Below are 20,231 nucleotides of genomic sequence, written 5' to 3' on the forward strand. Positions count from 1 at the left end.
CTTGCAGGGATGTAGATATTCCAAGAGGAAACGGGAATACACACACACACACACACATACACAATTAGCTCTGCTTTGCCATTCTGCCTACAACTGGCCTTAGAAATAATCACTTTATTTTCATATTGATACATAATATACATTTTTGTTACACAAGGGAAACTCTTACAAAAGACATAATAGAAAATAGAACCATTTACAGTTGTTTATTCTAACTGTACCATTAAATCAAAATTAGGTACTGGTCTGCAATTTTAATTAAGAGGTCTGCTTTTAAAACTCTTGATTTTCCTTCAGAAATGATTTCTTGGTTTGGATTTTGTATTCATATTTATTTTAACAATTAAAAAAACCTTCTCTGGGCCAGCCCCGTGGCTTAGCGGTTAAGTGCGCACGCTCCGCTGCTGGCGGCCCGGCTTCGGATCCCGGGCGCACACTGACGCACCGCTTCTCCGGCCATGCTGAGGCCGCGTCCCACAAACAGCAACTAGAAGGATGTACAACTATGACATACAACTATCTACTGGGGCTTTGGGGGGAAAAAAAGGAGGAGGATTGGCAATAGATGTTAGCTCAGAGCCGGTCTTCCTCAGCAAAAAGAGGAGGATTAGCACGGATGTTAGCTCAGGGCTGATCTTCCTCACAAAAAAAAAAAAAAAAAAAAAAACCTTCTCTACCTAGGTTATCCTCCATGGCTAAATGAAATAAGTTTCTATAAGTCATCATATTTCGTTTTGTCTGTTATAGAGATATTTATTGTAAAGATTAAAATAGGAGGGAGTTTTTGTGTCTTTTACTTCTTGTGAAAATAGCTGGTTTTAGCATTTCAGGAAAAAAAAAATGCCAGTGAATCACACTGAGTACCTGTAGCCTTGAAAAGCTATACACTTCAGAGACCTGGCTGGTCTTTGAGCCAAAGGAATATTTTAAGGGCTGTTTGCACAGTGTTTTATAGAATTAGCTGAGGAATGAATGTTTTTCTACAGCAGTGACATCAAGGAACTTTTCAAATCCAAATGTACTACTAAAATTAGAATCTTCATATTAAAGGTATATTTCAAGATATTTTGATGAACAGTTCAAAGGGAGGAAGGGAGTGTACAGCTAATGTAGCATAGAGGAATAGAGCTATAAGACCTTTTGGCTTACTGTCCTCCCAGATCTGCCTCTGAGTGTGGCTTTCCAGCTAGGAACTGGAATCACACTGCACAACTGCTCGGAGGCCTGACCTTACTCTTAGTTTAAGGGTCTCCCCAGTGTTCATCTGGTTCCAAGATGCTGTAGACTGACTGTTTGTATCCCCTCAAAATTAACATATTGCATCGTAACCCCCAATGTGATGGTATGAGGAGGGGGGGCCTTTGAGAGGTGATTAGGTTATGAGGGTGGAAAATTTATGAATGAGATTAGTGCTCTTATAAAAGAGGCCCCAGAGAGCTCCCTCACCCCTTGTGCGACGTGAGATTATAGCAAAAAGACAGCTGTCTCTGAACCAAGAAGCGGGTTCTCACCAGACACTGAATCTACCAGTGCCTTGAACTTGGACTTCCCAGCCTCCAAAACTGTGAGAAATAAATTTCTGTTGTTTATAAGCCACCCAGGCTGTGGTATTCTGTTATAGCAGCCCAGATGAACTAAGACACAAGACCTCTTTAGGGACCTGGATATACCTAATTTGATTCTAACCCTCCAAAGACATTTTAATGGTAATAGTAAGAATAATAGTTCCATCTGTTGTACACAGAATGTCTATCAAACTCATATATTTTAAAGGCAATCCTCAATCAGCCTTATGATGCAGGTAGATCCTTCCCATTCTACAAATGAAGAAACAGCAAGTTGGACAGTTTAAATTATGTGTCCTAGGCCTCATAGATAATATGTAGATTTGACCTTGAGTGTTTCCGACTCATATATCCTCTATCCTGTACAGAAAACCTCAAAAAAATCAAACGAATGACTTCGGAGTGTCTTAAAAACCTAGAAAGCTCTTGAGGCCTCAGCAAAGACCCCATGGAGTGATAGACTATCAGAACCCCCAAGACCTTTTTACGATTATTAAGAAGCCCTGAGTCTTTCAAGGCTGCCAACGTTCTTCATGAGGAAAGGCAGTTCAGCAGCTGCGTCAACAGAGGATCCATTGAGTGAGCTACGATGTCAAAATTACACAGTCTGATGGAAGTACTGCTGAGGTCAGGCTGTTACTGATGCAATTATAGGCTCTTTAAGATTAAAACATAGCAGAGACAGACTTTAGAATCAGAATGCCTGGTTATGTGCTGTGGTTCCATCCACAGTTCCCCTGATAAGTGACCCCTACAATGGCCCCCACACCGCCATCCTCACCCTAAGCCAAACCTCACCCCACCTCCTCCAATGCCAGTGAGTCCTGAGGCAAAGCAGCTAAGGTCCATTGGTATGTTGGTATGACTGCAACATTAGAGTGAGAGGGAGCAAGACTTTCAGGTCCTAAGTCTGGAAAAACATAGTGGTCTGTTAGTATATCTTCTCTTTGTACATCATTGGGGATTGTTTGTATTGCTTTTACTCCAAACTATCAGATGCATCACACGCACTCAATGAATGCTTGTTGGTTCAGCTCAAACATTTTGAGATCTACTTCGTACAATGCCCTGTGATAGACCCTGCAGGAGTAAGCCATTCCCTACCCTCAAGGAGCTTTCACTCTAATAGAGACAGTGACACATGTACATAGGTTTGTATGGATTAAAAACAGACCGGAAAGAAAGAAGCCAAAATATTCATAGCGGTTGTATTTCAGTCATGGAAACTATGGGTGTTTTTTTTTTTTTTTCTTTTTTACTTGTCTATATATTTTCAAAAGTATCTGGAATATGTGTACCTTATTTTTTCTTTGGAAAACCATAATGTTGATAAAGAACTATAATCTGGGTGTTTGACTGAGGGAAAGAGTATACAGTCATGAACCACATAACGACATTTTGGTCAATAACAGACTGCATATATGATAGCAGTCCCATAAGATTAGTACCATATAGTCTAGATGTATAGTAGGCTATACCATTTAGGTTTGTGTAAGTACACCCTATGATGTTTGCAAAATGACAAAATTGCCTAATGATGCATTTCTCAGAACATATCCCTGTCGTCAAACGATGCATGACTGTGTGTGGTTGAGGAGCTAAGGACAAGTAGTATCTTTGATGTGAATATGTCTTTGACAGATAGAGGAAGGCTTAGATCCTTCGGAAAATTAATTGCCAGGGATTAGAGGTGGAAAATCATGAGGTAGCTGGGCCATCACAGCATAATGCTGTTTGTCTGGACTGAAGAATGTGTATAGGAAGGAGGGAAAATTGAAGCTAGAATGTTAGGTTGGGATCAGAACAAGGAAGGCTCTCAGGATTAGAGGGAGGTGTCTGGACATTACTCCATAGGAAATTGTAAGTCATTTACACGTTTTCAGCTGGAAAATGATTTGATCACAGCTCTACTCTAGCTGGCAACCTTGTGCAGAACGGATTGAAGATAGGGGAGACAGGAGGTAGGAAGACAAATCAGGAAGCGATTAGCAAGACCTACCCAAGAAGCAATGATTACTTGATTATTTATTCATGTAGCTCTCTTTTTCAGAGGTGGCTCCAGGCCTTTTCAATCTCTCTTTTTGATTTTTTGTTTTTTTCTTGGCCTGTCTGGCTCTGATTTTCAATTGCAAAATAAGGGAAGAGTCACTTTGAATCTGTAGCTTAATTTTCTCACAGGTGGAAGAAGTAATGTTGAACGGAGGTCAGTTTTAATCTGTCACATTCTCACTAATAAAGGGAACATTAAGAACAGTTATTTTCCAGGCTAGATGAGTCTTGTCTATATGATTGATTTCTAATTCCTTCGTTCACCTGGGAGAGGAGACTGGAGTTTCCCCAAAGTTCCTGGGTTCTTCAACTTCCCTGTCAGAAGGGCTGATCCTTACAGAGATGGAGCAGGTCAGCTACCTCTGCTCAGAACCAGAGATGGGTAAGATTGAATTCTCAAGGACTTACTAAAGAAGACTGAGTGAAAAAAACAAAAGCATAAAAATCACTGTGGGCTTGGACCCTCCCTGGGCACCTAGCCCTCTGACTGTTCTTCTGTAGGGGGAAACCCTTCTCTTCATATTCCTGCCTCAGCCTATAGATATGGAGACATCAACAAACATTTTTGGTCTCTATCTTCATGAATTTCTTCCCTTCATCACTTTTTCCCTCCTCCCTGCCTTCCTCTACCTTCATCCCCTTTCCCTATTTCTCTCTTGGGCTGCCTGCTTCTGACACCAACCATTTGGAAGGGTCTCGGCTCTTAATCACTTCCTGGGTCCATCCACTAAGCACAGCTGGGCTTGGAGCCAGCTATACTCAATGGCTCTCCCGCCTGTTTGTGACTATTTGTGACCAGACCTGTGATCTACCACGCAGTGGGAGGGACGTGTAAGTGTACCCCAGTCTTTTTCATGGACTTCAGACCCCTCAAAAGAACCCTTGGGTCTGAATTTGCATCACAGCAGTATTACACCTACCCTTTGGCTTTGGGCCGCAGCCAAGTTCTGTACTCTAGTTTTATAACAGAGTGCTGACTGAGCTTTGGTATTTCTTGATGATCTTTTGACTATATCTCTTTTCTACTGGCTGGAATAAAGAAAGGATAGTAAGTGGTCAGCACCCTTAACCTGTAACACTTTCAATTAACTCATGAGGATATTCTGAAATGCTTTGCTTTTCTTGTCTTTGCACCTTTATGTAGGCAACACCCTCTTCCCAGGGCGCTCTTTCCTGCCTGACTCAGTCCAAAGAAGGGGAGCAGAAAATACCACCCCCAAATTTGCCACTTTGGCATAAGGATTATTTTGAGCTGAAGGCAATTGAGAAGAAGCAGACACAGGAAAAGCTCTCTGCTTTCTGCCTATTTGCCTAGAAGCATATAAAGGGGTAAAGGCGTCCCCTTTCCCCTCTACCAGCAAGGACAGAAGTTAATGAGCAGAGTCAGCTCTAGACCCTTATCAGCCCAGAGATGGCATCAGAAAAACCTGCATAACAAACTTTACTAACTAGTCCTTAGCTTCCATTAGTTCCTCCATATATTTACCTTCCCACAATTTGCTGCCCTAGAAACTCAAAGTCCTTTCCCTTTGTTTTGTCAATTCTCTAAAAATTTATTGTTCTTTTCTTAACATATTATATAAGCCCAAGTTCTAACCACCCCTTTGAGTTACTCATGACTTAGTGCTTCCATGTGTATACAAGATGCATGTATTAATAAACTTCTGTTTGTTTTTTCTGTAGTTTATCTTTTGTCAGTCTAATTTGCAGGGTCCCAGACAGAGAACCTTGGAGGTTAGAGGGAAAAATAATTTTTTTCTTCCCTTATGCAGCAATCTCCATCTTTGTGAGGTTAAGTGTCTCTCTTACTTGTGTGGCTGGAATATTCCATACAAATTTTATCACTGCAATTCACAGCGTTTTATAATTGTGTGCTTTTCTCCATCACAGGACTATCATTTTCTTATTATTATCCACAGTAAGTTCTCAGAAATATCTGTTGAATTTACAAGTGAACATTAGGTAGAGATATTTTTTTACTGAGGTTCTTCATAGCTTTTTAAGAAAGAAATAATGTTCTGTTTTAGGCATATCTTTATTATGTAAGCCATATTCTAATATAGTTGAATAGCTTTTTCCTTCTTCATTTTTCTCATTTTCTTCATCTACCAAAATATTAGTACATGAAAGAGCACAGTTAGAGAGAGAAAGTTATAGGTATATAAAGAGGCCCAGTCATTTAAAATCACTACATCTTTCTGGTTCTCAAGGATAAAAGTTTACTTGTAGCATGTCCATCTAATTAAATACTAGATAAACAGGATACTGGACTGTCCAAGTGTCATTAAACAGCATCCCTCTCAAAGCTGGAAATGTGTTTACTTACACGTGGGGAGTCATCTGCTCATGTGATTAGCATATGGGGTTTATGAGAAAAATTAATTACAGTAGTAAAGTATTATTTCAAACACTGCTTGTGTTGGAAAGGACTACTCCTCACGGAAAGAAACATTCCAAAAGTCAGAAAACATACAGAGGCAATATGTATGGGGTTCTTAACTGCATCTAAATACTCACAGGACATCATGAATCAATTCAGGAGGCTCCCTGAAACATCATGCACAATTTTAGATATATTTATTTTTCTTTGGAGAGGGTCCACAGCTTTTGTATGTCATGGATAACACATATGTGTGAGCTCTGTGACCACAGGCAAACTCATAACCTCTCTGTGTTCACTGTCTCATTGGTAAAGTTACCTAACCTGTGTTTATCACCTCACTTGTAAAATCGGCCTAGGCACTAGATCTCTAAGAGGTTGCAGCTCTAAATTCTATATTTCTCTTAGACCAGTCTTCATGCAGTGGGTGGTTTAGTAGAGCAGATTGATTATTTATGAGATGCCAGGCACTGCATCAAACATTTCACATACAGTGTCTCATATGTTGAATACTCACAGTAACCCAAAGGGTTAGATGCTATTATTAATTTTTATTATTATTTTATAATATATTAATTATTATTATTATCATCATCAGGACTGTGCCCACTAAATTGTAAATTCTATGAGGGCAAGAACCTTGTCTGTTTTGTTCACTAGTCTATATCCAGCATTTATTATAGTGTATGGCACATAACAGGTGCTCAATAAAAAGTCTGTTGAATAATGCATTGAAACAAATGCATGACTAGCAGACATGCCCTCAATTAGGCAGGACCAAATAGTATTATTATGGGATTTCACTCCACTTCACTTTCTTGTCTCCCCCTGCTCCCTTAATCCTTTTTTTACCTACTTCCTCCTCTTCTGCTCCCCACTCCTACCTCCTGCAAGAGCCCAACTTCTTTATTCCTGTCACCTACCACCATTTGCTTCTAGACCAGCCACACCCTTTGTCAAATTATCCTGTGCTCCAGGGTTATATTAAATTTGCTCTTCATTGTCTCATGAACTCTATTAAAATTCTTACTATGGGTTCAGATCTTAGGAAAGCAACCTGATTAAAGTAACTGATTCACTCAACCTTCCCAAAGAAACCCCTAGTTCATCAAAATGGTCTCCATAATTGGTGAATTTTAGAACGTTTATAAAATTTTAAATAAGAACTCTTATCTATCCTTGCCTATAAAATGCTGCAACAATGAGACTCTGTCCTTAAAAATGCATGTTTCAACCAGTATCCACTGAAGCTCCCAGGCTTGCCAGCTTGGCAGCCTACTGCGACAACATTTACTGAAGGCTTTTGGAGCCTGCGTTGCCTGTCTGCTCTGCTCTCCTCCTGTCCGACGCTGACCATGCCCCTGGTTTTCTTTCTGCCCCGCTCTTGGTTTGATATCTTGCTGATACTTTCTCGGTATCTGGCTTTAGTTAACCCTTCGGTTTTAGCACCTTACCCTGTCTAAGTACTGAAAGACGTAAGAAATATCCAAAATAGGATGAGCTGAGATGAGGAAATGAACCTCCTTTCTCACTCTTGACTGAGCGAGGAGTTAGCTACTGTTTTAGTTCCCTCTCTTATGTTTGCTTCCTTCCAGCTGCCTGAATCCCAAGACACCAGAGAATCGTTACAGTCAAACGAAAGACGTCTTCTCTCTCCTGTTTCAGGGTCTTAGCATTTGCTGTTCTTTTTGCTTAAAGCACTCTGCTCCCATAGCTTCACATGGGTACCTCCTAATCTTCCAGGTCTCAATGCAAATTTTGCATACACAGATCTTCCTTGACACTCTAGCTAGAATGAGCCCCTTCTCACTCACTCTCCATCACACTAATCTCTTATATTCTCTGTCTAGCTTTTATTGAACTCCAAATAATTTATGTTTGTATATAGGAACTTACTTTCCTATTTACCTAGGTGGTTATTATGTGTGAGTTCCTGAGGGCAGAGACTCTGCCTGTCTTTCTTACTGTATCTCCAAGGCCCTGGAATGTCCCTGGTCTGACTCACAGTATTATTGCCTTTAATAAACAATATCACAGCTCTGATAGCTCCCAAACCTCCCGTAGGATATCTCTGAAAGGAAGAAACTGAGCTACACAGAATCCACGGTAAGGGATCACCACCCTCATCTTGACTTTCCTTGGCTTTATATACAGTCCTGGCTGAAGTGGCCAGAACATCAGTGATCTTCAGAATGTTCAACAATTTTTATCTCACTATGCAAATAAAGATGGAATTTCCACACATTTTACAGAGAAACTGAACGCAGTCCTTTACTCTCTAGCTTTGTTTGAGAATACAGCTTAGGGGAAGGAGGATGAAATGCCCACCAATATTTTGTTTTTGTTTCATCAACTGGAGGTTTTATAGGTGAGCAAAATTAGATTCTGCAAAAGTTGTTGTAATTGAGAATCTTATCTTATTCAACTCTTTGGTTCTATTCTTTTTTCTTCTGTTCCTCCTTTTTTTTTTTCCCATCTTCTTCCTTTTCTTATTCTATTTTAAATAATTATTTGTAATGCAAAACTGTGATTCATGTAGAGTTTTAATCTCAGCTGCACCACTTGAAGTTAATTTCAAACTGCAGAGATATACAGTTAGGGCAACTAGTCTGATAAAATTGCTTTTTTTATTTTAGAAAGTTTACAATGGGGTATTAGCAAATTTCAACTTATAAAATAGAGGTTGTTAATAAAACAAGAAAGTTTTCAAATAGCTTTCAAATGACTTAATTTTTTATTTTAAATTTTAGAAAATGTACCTTACTTTAAACACGTGCACACGCACACATGCGTGCAAACACACACACACACAAATAAAGATTTTTGTTTGTTACAATGTAAAATAAAATATTTCTACGTTGGATGCAGGAAGTGAATTATGGTCAGAGGTGTGTGCACACGTGCACCTGTGCACACTGACAACTGGGTCGTTTGTACGGGACTGCCAGGTTCACTTGCTACCTCATATGTTAATAATTGTACCAGTGATAATGATAATAATAAGAGCATCAGATATTTGAGTAATTAATAAGTTCTAGGCAGAGTAGTTTACAAAACTTATCTACTTTAATCCTCGCAACTACTTAATATCAGGCAGTATTATCACCATTTTACAGATGAAAAAACTGAGCCCTCAGCCAGAAAGCAGCAGAACTGAAATTCATACCCATGCCTGGTGACTTCTCTGCATACTACCCATTGGAGCCTTGTAACTGGACACCTTTCCAATAATCTACTTAATGGCCTTCAAAAAAGATTCCTAACAATTCATCCATTCATTCGCCAACAAACTAGACTTGAGGTGGGAGAGCCTAATTTATTTAGACAATCATGTCTTGCTAACAAGTGTTTGATGACATTACCCATTCTGCTTAATTATGCCCTCTGAAAGTACATATTCTCCTCAATGGAGTGAAATTAGGAAAGAAGGCTGAGCAGAAGAGCCAATAAATGAAATTAGGCAGTTCTTCTTATGAATCATATTTTATTAGGAAAGAGTCAATCCAACAAGCACACTAACTAGCCATGTATAAGGCACTATGAAGAATACGCACAGAAATAAGATACACATAGTACCCTGAATAGTTCATTACCATTGTTAAAGACAAGACAACAGGCACAAAATGGAGTCACTTATGCTAAGCACCACATCACCAAACCAAGATGAGACAATTATAGTTTCGGCTCTCCCAGAAATGGAATCTTAAACCAGTCAGTCAGGAATCACCTGATCAGAACGTGTGTAATCTGCTTGATGCACCCCTGCCATCCTCTAAAAGAAAGTAACCTTGCAATAACCAACTCGCTTTTCTGCATAACATACCTTCCTTGTCCCTGCTCCCTTCTACCTATAAAAATCCTTCATTTGGTACAGCTCCTCGGAGCTCTCTTCTATCTGCTAGATTGGATGCTGCCCCATTTATGAATTGTTGAATAAAGCCAATAATATCTTTAAAATTTACTCAGTTGAAATTTGTTTTTTATCATCATTTCCGGAAGAGACAGATATATACACAACTCAAGATGGTAAAGGCAGGATCATTAGCACCATTATTTATTGACCATTTACTATATCCTAGGCACTGTGCTAAGTATTTCTTATTATTTTAAAATCTTACACCAACTCCAATTAATGTTGGATTTTATAGATGTAAAAGCAAAGGGCATGAGACTTATTTAATACTGCACCATCAGTAACTGGGGAAACCTCCTTCAATCCAAAGTGAGCCTTACAGCAAAGCTCTGGTCCCATGTGGCTGGGCTGCTTTGCCCTAGGAGAGACTGTGATAGGTGCTGTAAAGAAGGTAGATGATTGAATTCCAAGGACATCAAACAGAATTGTAATATAAGAATCATTCCCAACCAAAAATAAGTGATCTTGATGTTATCCATTAATCTCCCACATTTTGCTGGAGTGAAAAATTGACTAAAAATGTACACTGGACTTGGTATTCCAGAGATATGAGCATGGACCATGTAGATGTGATTCCAGTGTAGTGGGCTCCTGTGGTCCTGGGCACTTACTCCTTACAGCCTCAGGGGAAGTCCTTGTACATCTGGAAAGTCACTGAGGTTGGAAGAGGAGAGATATTCCATGGGAGGCAGAGAGGTGGAAAGGTAGAGATGAGAAGGAAAGTGGTCATGACCTATCCAAATAGCTACTTGCCATTTTCCAAGAGAACTTTGACTCCTCAGGAACCACTGTAAGGCTCAAATTTCCCTAGCACCTATTATTCCTTAAAGGAGGGGTTGCAATACAGCTGCCTCCAACCCCTAGGAGGCATAAGCCTGCATAACATTTTAAAAATCATTATTTAAATTCATTTAAATAGGGCTTGCCATTTTTTTCTTTCTTTCTTTCTTTTTTTTTTTTGCTGAGGAAGATTCGCCCTGAGCTAACATCTTGTGCCAATCTTCCTCTATTTCATATGTGGGTCACCACCACAGCGTGGCCGCCGATGAGTGGTGTAGGTCTGCACCTGGGGACCGAACCTGGGCCACAGTAGTAGAGTGTGCCAAACTTAACCACTAGGCCATGAGGCTGGCCCTGAGGGCTTGCCATTTTTAATCCTACTGTCTCCCTATTAATTTATACCTGGCCCACTTTGAGTTTTAAACCTGGTCTCTATAGCATTGAATTTATAAACTCTACTTTCAAGTCTCTCCAAGTAAAATTTAAACATGAATAAAATGATCTTCCCAATACATTGGTCAACATAAGTGATCTTCAATCCCTGCTGAGCAAGAATCAAATGGAAGAGTGTTATCAAAAAGCCACACAAATCTAGAGTCTATACACACCTGAAGGTTAAGCTCATTCCACCTCTTGGAATTCAGCCACCAAAGAACTTTGGCCCTAGTTGATCATATTTAGTGCCAGAAGCAAAAGCTTATTAGGAGTGGAAAGAGAGCCTGGGAGCTATTCTCAATGAATGCAGACCAAGAGGCCTGTAGGGAAATGCACAAAAATGTTATAAGTTATCACCATTTCTAAAAAACACAACTGAAAGTATGGTGGAGGTGAATGAGTGAGTGAGTGGAGTTTACATCCAAACTCCAGAGGCTGCTCAATATTCCACTTAACATAGGCTAGGAAGTGAATGATGATGCTGCACCATAACCCCAAACACCTCAAACCCAAGTACTCTTCTCTAAATCCACACCTGTACTGCCTTTTCCACAAAAAGGAGTTATTTTGCCTTAAAGACATTGTGTTAGAGTTGGGGTGTTTCTAACTGACTTATGGACCATTCAACTTAGTCATAACCAAAGCTTCACAAAAGTGTATACATTCACACTAACGGTGCTTGATGTCATAAGGGAAAAAAAGATCCTTCACTAAGCCTATCCATCACCATTCGAACATGTCAAGCCTGCTCTGTCCGTGAACAATTGAGGACAGGTGCATCACTGAACACATTAAAAGGCAAAGAAACGTAGAAACCAAAGGTCCACACTTCAATTTTAATGCTGAGCAGCACTGCACGAGCTTGCAATAATGTAAATCATGCTTGATGGATTATTTTCAAATTAAAAGTGGAACTAGTGTCACCGCATGCTATTTTTCATTTACAATGTTCTGATGTAGAATTCATTTAGTATTTAATAACTCACCATGATGCAAAAAATAAAGCCACATTAGATTAAAATAAGCAAGGTTTTTCCTATTCTAAATTTAACTTGCAAGAGGAAAAAACCCACAAATTGACTCCATTTATACTATTGTATTCTATTTTGGCATCCACACTTTGAAAAAGGATAGAGACAAACTGAATGAGAGTGAAAAATGTTGCTGGGAGAACAAAAGGCAATATGCTACGAACAGTTGAAGGATTCAGAAACATTTAAGATGACGTATAGGTAAAATTATCCCAACGTTTCCCTGGGCTTAACCTATAGGGCCCAGTACTTCAGTCTTACTACTCCTCATTCTCAGTTGTTATTGCTTTTAAATTGCTTATCATTTCCACCAAACTATAGGCTCAGGAGGTCAAGAACCCTTTCTGTCTTGCTTACCTTTGTATCCACTACATCTATCAGTGTGTCTGACAATGAGCAGGAACTTTATATTGTTTTCCTAATGACTGATTGACTAAAGAAGTGATTGTGATTGTGTGTGACCCAACAACTAGAGTTAACTACAACGTAGATTTTGGCTCAATAAGAGATTGAACATTTTCTAACAGTCAGAACCACTTAAAGTTGGAAGTGGCTACTAAGGTGTTTAAGTAGAGGTGAGACCACAAATAAGCATGAGTGCAGTAAACAAGAATCAAATTCTTGGGTCCTGAATTGCAACTTATGATCTTTAAGATGTTTGCTAACCCTGAGGCTCTAATGATTATAACATAGACCCTTCCCAAATTTGGGTCAAAATTTAAACTAAAATCATCGGGACTCTTTTCTGTGATTGGAATTACATAGACAACTTTTGAACCAAAGAGGTTCAACACTCATATACCTTCTATTTGGCTGTACGTTTATCTTACTTCAGTTGAATCAAAGGTAACATGGTATCTGCTTTACTATAAACTATTTTACTTTTTCTGTTTATATGCTTTCTTTCAAAATGTGTGAGCCCAAGAGTTGACTTAATAGATCTGAAGCGGTACTCCTTACTAAAGAAGGCTTTAACATTTTGGCCATAAGGTAGGAACAAAGAATATCATAGGGAATTAATAAAGTTCATTCACCCTCACATCACTGTAATTTATCATAGAATATGATCTCTATACTTCATGAAACCAGTGTCTGCTTTTAATCATAGGGTGGTTAAGCTACTCACCACAAAAGAATAATAAATCTTGAATCCAGGTTTAGCCACAAAGTAGTCATCAGACTTGAATGTAATTTTTAGTTGGTTTGTTCTTGATGTTATCCTTGGAGGAACCTCCTTGTGTCCACACCATCGTCCCCTAATAACGGTACTGGTTTCAGATATATCTTCAACTTCCACAAAATCATACCTAGTATCAATTTGACATAAATAAACAAATTTTGATTAAAGTAGACTTTTAAATTCACACTTTCACTGAGAAATTAAAACTAACATATAGAATTTCTCATGACCTACCATCTGAAAGGAAAATTATAACCCACAGAAATTTTAAAAAGAAAGCTAGTTTTTGGATTAGGTTTTCCAAATTCAAACTTCAGCAATCTATTCTAAGAAAACCCTTACATATATATAGTCATGAAGGTTCCCAAATCATCAATAATCAAAATGGGCTAATTTCTGAGCATCTAGCTTATAAGGTTTTCCTAGAAAAACTAATACTACAATCTATTGTCATATTTTAGGGGATGTAGCTCTAATTACATACCCACATATTTACTATGTAAAGTTTTTCAAACAAATTCTCACTTTGAATTAATTTACCACATTCAATGCTTCCTTAACAAAGGAAATGAGCTATATCTACACAGCATATAGAATCAGCATTCTCACTACAGAAAATAATGGTAAAATAAAATAAATCTCTATCTTCTCTTTTTGGAAACTGTCTTTTGGAAGGATCATATCATAAAATATGATATTGATCATAATGGAAAGCCTATGGCTTTGGAAGTAATGTGTGCTAACCAATCTTGGAAATATCTGGTCTGATAAAACCAGGGTGTGAATGAGCTTAAGACCATAGGTTCACCTTTGGCATTGGTCAGAGAAACAGACTGCTAGGATTAGGGAAGACAGGAAAAGTCTCTTTAGATATTCCAAATAACCATTTGATCCTCCAGGTCCCTCCATAGCATCCCACCTTTCCATCACATAGTAGGACATCTTCAGTGACAGAGTTGACATCTTCCAGGGATCATTTATTCTATTTTCAGACACCTAAGATCTTGGAACATTCTACTGGATGAGCTGAACTATCTGCCCTTTCATTTCTGGGCATCAGTGTCTCACTCCTCCAGTCTACCTCTCCCCAAATGACTTGAGATGCTAAAGTCACAATGCAAATGCTGAACATTCAGGGTGAACAGTTACAGGAGTCTCATATCCATCTTATATTTTTTCTGTCGCGATTGCCAAAGGAATCAGCATGAGAAACATCATGTCTGAATAAGAAGAAAATCCAGTATGGCTTTACTGGTCTTACCCACGCACCTCAGAGCTCTTACTGGATTGGGCAGGCTAATCTAAGGAGAAGGTGAACATAATGATATTGTGACTAAATTTCACTGACAGTGATTTACGAGGCCCTCATGATTTCCTTTGCCTCAGTTTCCTTATGAGCAGGATAAGAAGGTTTATACAATTTTACCAGCTGGATGTCTCTTGGGTGCTTTGTAAATTAATTACTTAACGTTCATATGGTGCTTGGAAGGTGAAAAGCACTAACAAAGAATCATTATTCAAGCAATAAAATATTACAATTAAACATCAAGGAGGCCTTGGAACAGATGGTAGGAAATCAATTACATTTCATTTTATATACAATATATGTAAATCATATTTACTGCACAAAGCATGAGTATACTTGAAATTTTGTTAATAATAAAATAGGTCACTTTCGTTTTTTAAAAATACAGCATCAGTGTAACTTTTACTCTGGATCTAAAGACGAGAAGGCACCATTTTGGTTCCTAGGGAGGGTTCTGAAGCAAGTCTCCCATCTGTCTCTTTCCCTTCCTCCTCTCCTCTTTCCCACCTCCTCCTCTCCCACCTCCCCCCATAAATTTTGAGGACCAGCTAGATTGAATGAACGGTCCTGAAAGGAAACCATCCTAACTTCTATTTTCAAGGCCAGGATGCAGAAAAGCCTCACTCACTACCGGGATCAAACCCTAGCTCAGCAGTGGAGACCCAGCTTCCCTTCCAGTCATCACCTTTAACAATCTTTTAATAGTGTTTTGGTTCTTTTTTTTCCACCATCTCTTTTTTTCCAACACAGAAAATTAGTTCTCCCTTTCAAGGTTGAAAAGACACAAGATCCGCTCTAGTTTATTCTCTTTGCAAATATTAACTGGCTCTTCCTGCGTGTAATCATCTCTGCTTTCTGGCATACATTACCCTCTATGGTCCTAGAAAGTAACAGTCATTGCTGTTATTCTTGAAAAAACAGCAACATAATAAAAGCTGTCAGCATAATAAACATGCAACAAAGGATAGCCAAATTTGAGGCAACCTCTTTTTTATTATTCAAAGAAAAATAAACTTGCTGAAAGGATTTAGCAGTTCAGTAGTTCATTGGCAATGCAGAACAAGTGCATGCAGTAAAGACAGAAGGAAAAAAAATCCACCCCAAGTCTTATACATGCTAATTATAAGTGAATAAGATGTCATGAGCAGACAATTCAAAGAAGAACAGCCAGGGCTTTCTCTGATAAATATGCTAGGAGGGAAGATTATCAGGCATAGCTTTCACCTTTTGCTGCTGACCCACAAGCTACAGGATACAGACCATCCGAGGAGCACATGGACCCTGAGGTTGCCTTCTCTTCCTTCTCACACAAATCTGAAGCCTTAAAACTATGATTATGGGGTAAGGCCCTGAAGGGTCCTTGCCATTATTCTCTCCCACTGCTGGGGGAAATTCTTACTATGCATGGGAGACAGCAGCCTGGGTCAGCTCCTGGAGCCTAGCAAGGGGGCGCACTCCCTAAGCCCATGGCAGGCTTGGACCAGAGCCACAGGATGTGCAGGTGACCTGGGATATTGGATGCATCTGCCTGCTCACAAAGGCTGCTCTCTGCCTGGTCAAGATAGGGGCCTTTGGATCTCCTCCTTTTCTGGGGGTCATGCAGTCCAGCTCTGACAGCCATGGAAGTGAGTTTCTGAGTCATGCCAGGTTATTAGGCCCTCTGCAGCAGCAGTCTATGCTCCAATATATTTTGTCTGCTATGACTGACAAAAGGCTTTTTGAAAAAGAAGTGGTGCATCTTGGGTAGGTCCAAAGGGCCTAAAAGGGAAGTGTGATGTCGTGTTATAAAGTCATCTTTTTTCACCTTGGCATTGTACCCTAAAATGGGTTTTTCTCCCCACTTACCTACAGATATCATTTTCTGCTTCCTCTAATCCAAACTGATTGTCAAAGGCCAGCTGTATCCTTGTTTTCTCCTGGGAATGGAGCCGCCACGTCAGAAGCAGGTTCCTGGGGTAGCTGTTCGGGAAGCGGGGACTCTGCACGTGGCCGTTTCCTGTCACCTGGATGGTTTCGTCTCTTCGGTACAAGTCTGTGAGGTGATTGCTCTCTGTTAGTAGTCACAACTTGTAGAAATTAGTATGTTGCTCCAATTACAGGAAAGCAAAAAAAGAACAGTTTAAAACACATCACATTTCAAAGCACTTCTTGATTTTGTTTAAAAACATAAGAGCAAATGGTAGCCTTCTGGTCAAACAATACATATATTTCTACTATTATCCTCTACCTCCCCAAATTCTTCACAAATCTAGACTTGATGCCTAATACTTTCTACTTTGCGGGCTTTCTCAACATCGTTTCTGACAAGCAGAAATGAACAATTATCTTAGAACTCAGATTCATTTAGATTGGAATTAAAATAAGCAAATAATTTCAAATAGCTCATCCTTTGTCTTTTCCATGTAATACAAATAAATAATTTTTTTTTACACTGACAGTGTAACAGTATATCTTCAGTGATCAGCATAGGAGGTACTCAATAAATATTGCTGAATGAATGAATGAGAGAAAAACAAGTGAAAAGAATCTAATGGTGTTTAAGGGCTACTTATTTTATATTCAGTTGACATTTTCCACTGGGTTTCTCCATCATAAAAATCATATTTTTTTTGCCTTATTTTTTGGTAACTTAAAATGGGTTCAATTCTCATTCTACTTTCTGTGTGTTGTATAATAAAGAATTTGTCTGGTCTTTGTCCTGAGTTCCTGAGAGGAAACTTCTAAACTCTTAGAATTTCCCAAGTGATGGAAGTGTCTTTGTTATTCATGGTAGGCCCCTGGGATCACTCCTGAGTTTATGCTAATGAGGTGATTCACTGTGGGCCCCTAAACAGTTTCAAGATGGGGCTGGCCAAAACAGAAAGACCAACCCTGTGATTAGAGGGTTAGGGCTTTGAGCCATGTAATATCAACCTGACTTCCTAACCTCCCTGGAGGTGAGGGGTGTTGGAGATTAAGTCTAATTATATAGTCAATCATGCATACAGAATGAAACTCCAATAAAAACTCTGGTCTCCGGGGGCTTGATAAAGCTTCCTGGTTGGTGATACACACTGATGTGCTGGGAGGGTGACATGTCCTGAGGACACTAAAGTTTCGTGCTTGGGATCCTCTCAGACCTCACCCTACATGTCTCTTTATTTGGCTGGTCCTGATTTGTATCCGTTATAGTAAAACTGTATTTGTAACCATAGTGCTTTCTTGAGTTCTGTGAGTTGTTCTGGCAAATTCTCAAACCTGAGGGGCTTGTGGGGAACCCTGAATTTGTAGCCAGTTGGTCAGAAGTTCAGGGAGCCTGGGGACCCCCCAAACTTGCAGCTGGTGTCTGAAGTGCAGTCTTGTAGGGACTGCACTCTTAACCTGTGAAATCTGACCTAACCCGGAGAGTCTATATCAGAACTGCACTGCACAGTGGATCCATTTTTCATATCTCCTAATAGCCAGAGCTCTTTGCATTTTAGATTTTGGCTTTTGAACCGCTGCCATAAGCAAACCTCCAGCCACAGTATATCTGTGTTCTCCCACAGAAAATTTACTTCGAAGCCTATAATTCAGCGAACCTGGTCAGGGAGGCCTAAATTGCTGGTGGAAACCACCAAAAAGTTGGGTTGCTGAGGGGGCCTGTTAAAGCTTTCAAAATAAGAGAAGGAGGATGAACAAGGATTTGGCATGTGAAATGCAAAAGCTTCTCTCCCTTTTATAAATGTTCTTGTACGTAGGGGAATTTCAATTTTTTCTTTTAACTCATTCAGTGTTTAAGGTGTTGCACTTGCCCAGTTAGACTTCGTGTGGGGGAGTCCCAGGATGAAGGAGCTGATGATGTCCACACTCCCTGCCTCGAGACTACCGCACTGACTCTGCAGTCGCGTCACCACCTCCAGCGAGCTCAGCAAAAGACAACCTCCTAGGGGCCAGAAACATTTTTGCCAGTTGACCTTCACTCTTCTCTTCCCTTGACCTTATGCTGAAAATGTCCCCGTGAAAATTACTCGTCTGCTTGTTTTGTCATAAGGGGCTTTTAGGAAATGGGTGAAAGCTGTTTTCTAGGGAGACAGATGTGAGCTATCAAGTAGTCAGTCAACAATCATTCATTAAGCACAGACTCTAAACATAATGCGTTGTGGTATTTTCAACACTTCTATCACTTGAGTATTACTTGCACAATTTTTGCCATATTTTCTTAACTCGAGTACTATTATTTACTTAATATTTCTCTAAATGAATATTTTTAATCAAAAGTAAATCTATTCTAAAAGAAAATGTTATATCAATAATGTAAATAGCAACTGGATACCATTTGCCATGAATAGAAGAGAACCAAACATCTAAATATACAACTACTAAATTTTAAAATATCCATCTCAGATGTTCACATTCCTCATTTGTAAAATAAGAGGATTTGGTAGCATATTTTCTCTTTGGCCTCTTTCAGGGATAATATTCAGTGGTTTTATTTTATTTCATTTTTACTGTTCCAGATGCTAAGTTAGATTTGGATATAATTTAAGAATGTTCAAAGAACAATTCCTCTCTTTGTGGACCTGAAAAATAAAGTTGACACTTACCGCACAAGTGTAAACAATGCACAAAGGAATATTAAGGGCTGAGTGTAAATGAATGGTTACTGAGTGGTCGCTCAGGGATAGCCACAAGGACTGACGTGGGGAATACACGGTGCGTGTGTGGGATCTTGGTAAGAGGTCTGCCCAGAGCGGACTCAAAGTGGGCCCTAGTGGGACATATGGGGGGCCACAGGCTTTAAAGGCAAACTCTGGAAATATTTGAAAGCCAGACAAAAGTACCTGCACTCGGTACAGGTGGAAACATGACAGCTCTGGAAAGGGTAAAAGGCTTATGGAAAGAAAGATTAGCCTGTTGGTGCCGGGAAAGATGAACTGGAGGGACAGCGCCTGCATTGGGAGTGTCTCCTAGAAGGTAGCGGCTGGAGTAACAAGGTTCTGACCTGGAAGGGCAGGTAACAGTGAGGCTGCATGAGGGGAAAAAATCAATAGGAACTTGTAGTTAAGAAAGGAATATGCAAGGGGATGAATCACAGGTAGGAGCAACATACTAATCCCAAGGCCTGGGCCCCACGTGGGAACACTGACACACAGGGACGCGGGGAGGGGAAATGCGTTTGAAGAAATGTTTGAAGAAACGTATTCGGTTCTGATGTGGTGATGAGGAACTCAAGTGGAAACTTCAGCAGGCTTTTGGGAACATAAGGCTAGAACAGAAGAGATGAGGCTTCATCTTAGCGAAGAGGAAGCCTTGGGAATCACTGAGCCCTCTGAGGAAGTATCCTGAGATGGGAGGCAAAGCAAGGGGGCAGGCAGACATGCCCAGGGAGGGGCAGGTGACAAAAGGAGTGCCCGGGGAAATCAGAGAAGTGATGGCTGAGAGGGAAGCGAGGACCCACAGCAGTGCAGTGTCCACATCAAGCTGCCCAGGCAAGGGGTGATTTTAAGGACGGAGTGGTCAACGGTGTCAAATGTAGAAGGGAGACTAAGGAAAGACCACGGAATTTGGCAACAACAAAGTCAATGACATCCTTTACAAGTGCACTTGTAGAGATTTCTGTAAGTAAGAAAG

At 39.8% G+C, this 20,231-nt stretch overlaps 1 protein-coding gene across 2 annotated transcripts in view; it reads right to left on the reverse strand.

Moving 5' to 3' along the window:
• The window catches only part of PDGFD (platelet derived growth factor D), a 226,397-nt gene that overhangs the window by 58,070 nt on the left and 148,096 nt on the right, over positions 1-20,231 (reverse strand). Inside the window, exons 2-3 of one of the 2 annotated variants that reach the window (XM_004427388.3) lie at positions 16,485-16,671; positions 13,280-13,460 (exon numbers count right to left, since the gene is read on the reverse strand). In XM_004427388.3, coding sequence (XP_004427445.1) covers positions 13,280-13,460; positions 16,485-16,671 — 368 coding nt within the window. Of the gene's footprint in view, positions 1-13,279; positions 13,461-16,484; positions 16,690-20,231 lie in introns of both variants that reach the window. The other variant, XM_004427387.3, reaches the window with a different exon arrangement.

This window comes from Ceratotherium simum, chromosome 7 (assembly GCF_057802395.1).
Source record: "Ceratotherium simum simum isolate JZ-2026a chromosome 7, ASM5780239v1, whole genome shotgun sequence".
NCBI lineage: Eukaryota > Metazoa > Chordata > Mammalia > Perissodactyla > Rhinocerotidae > Ceratotherium > Ceratotherium simum.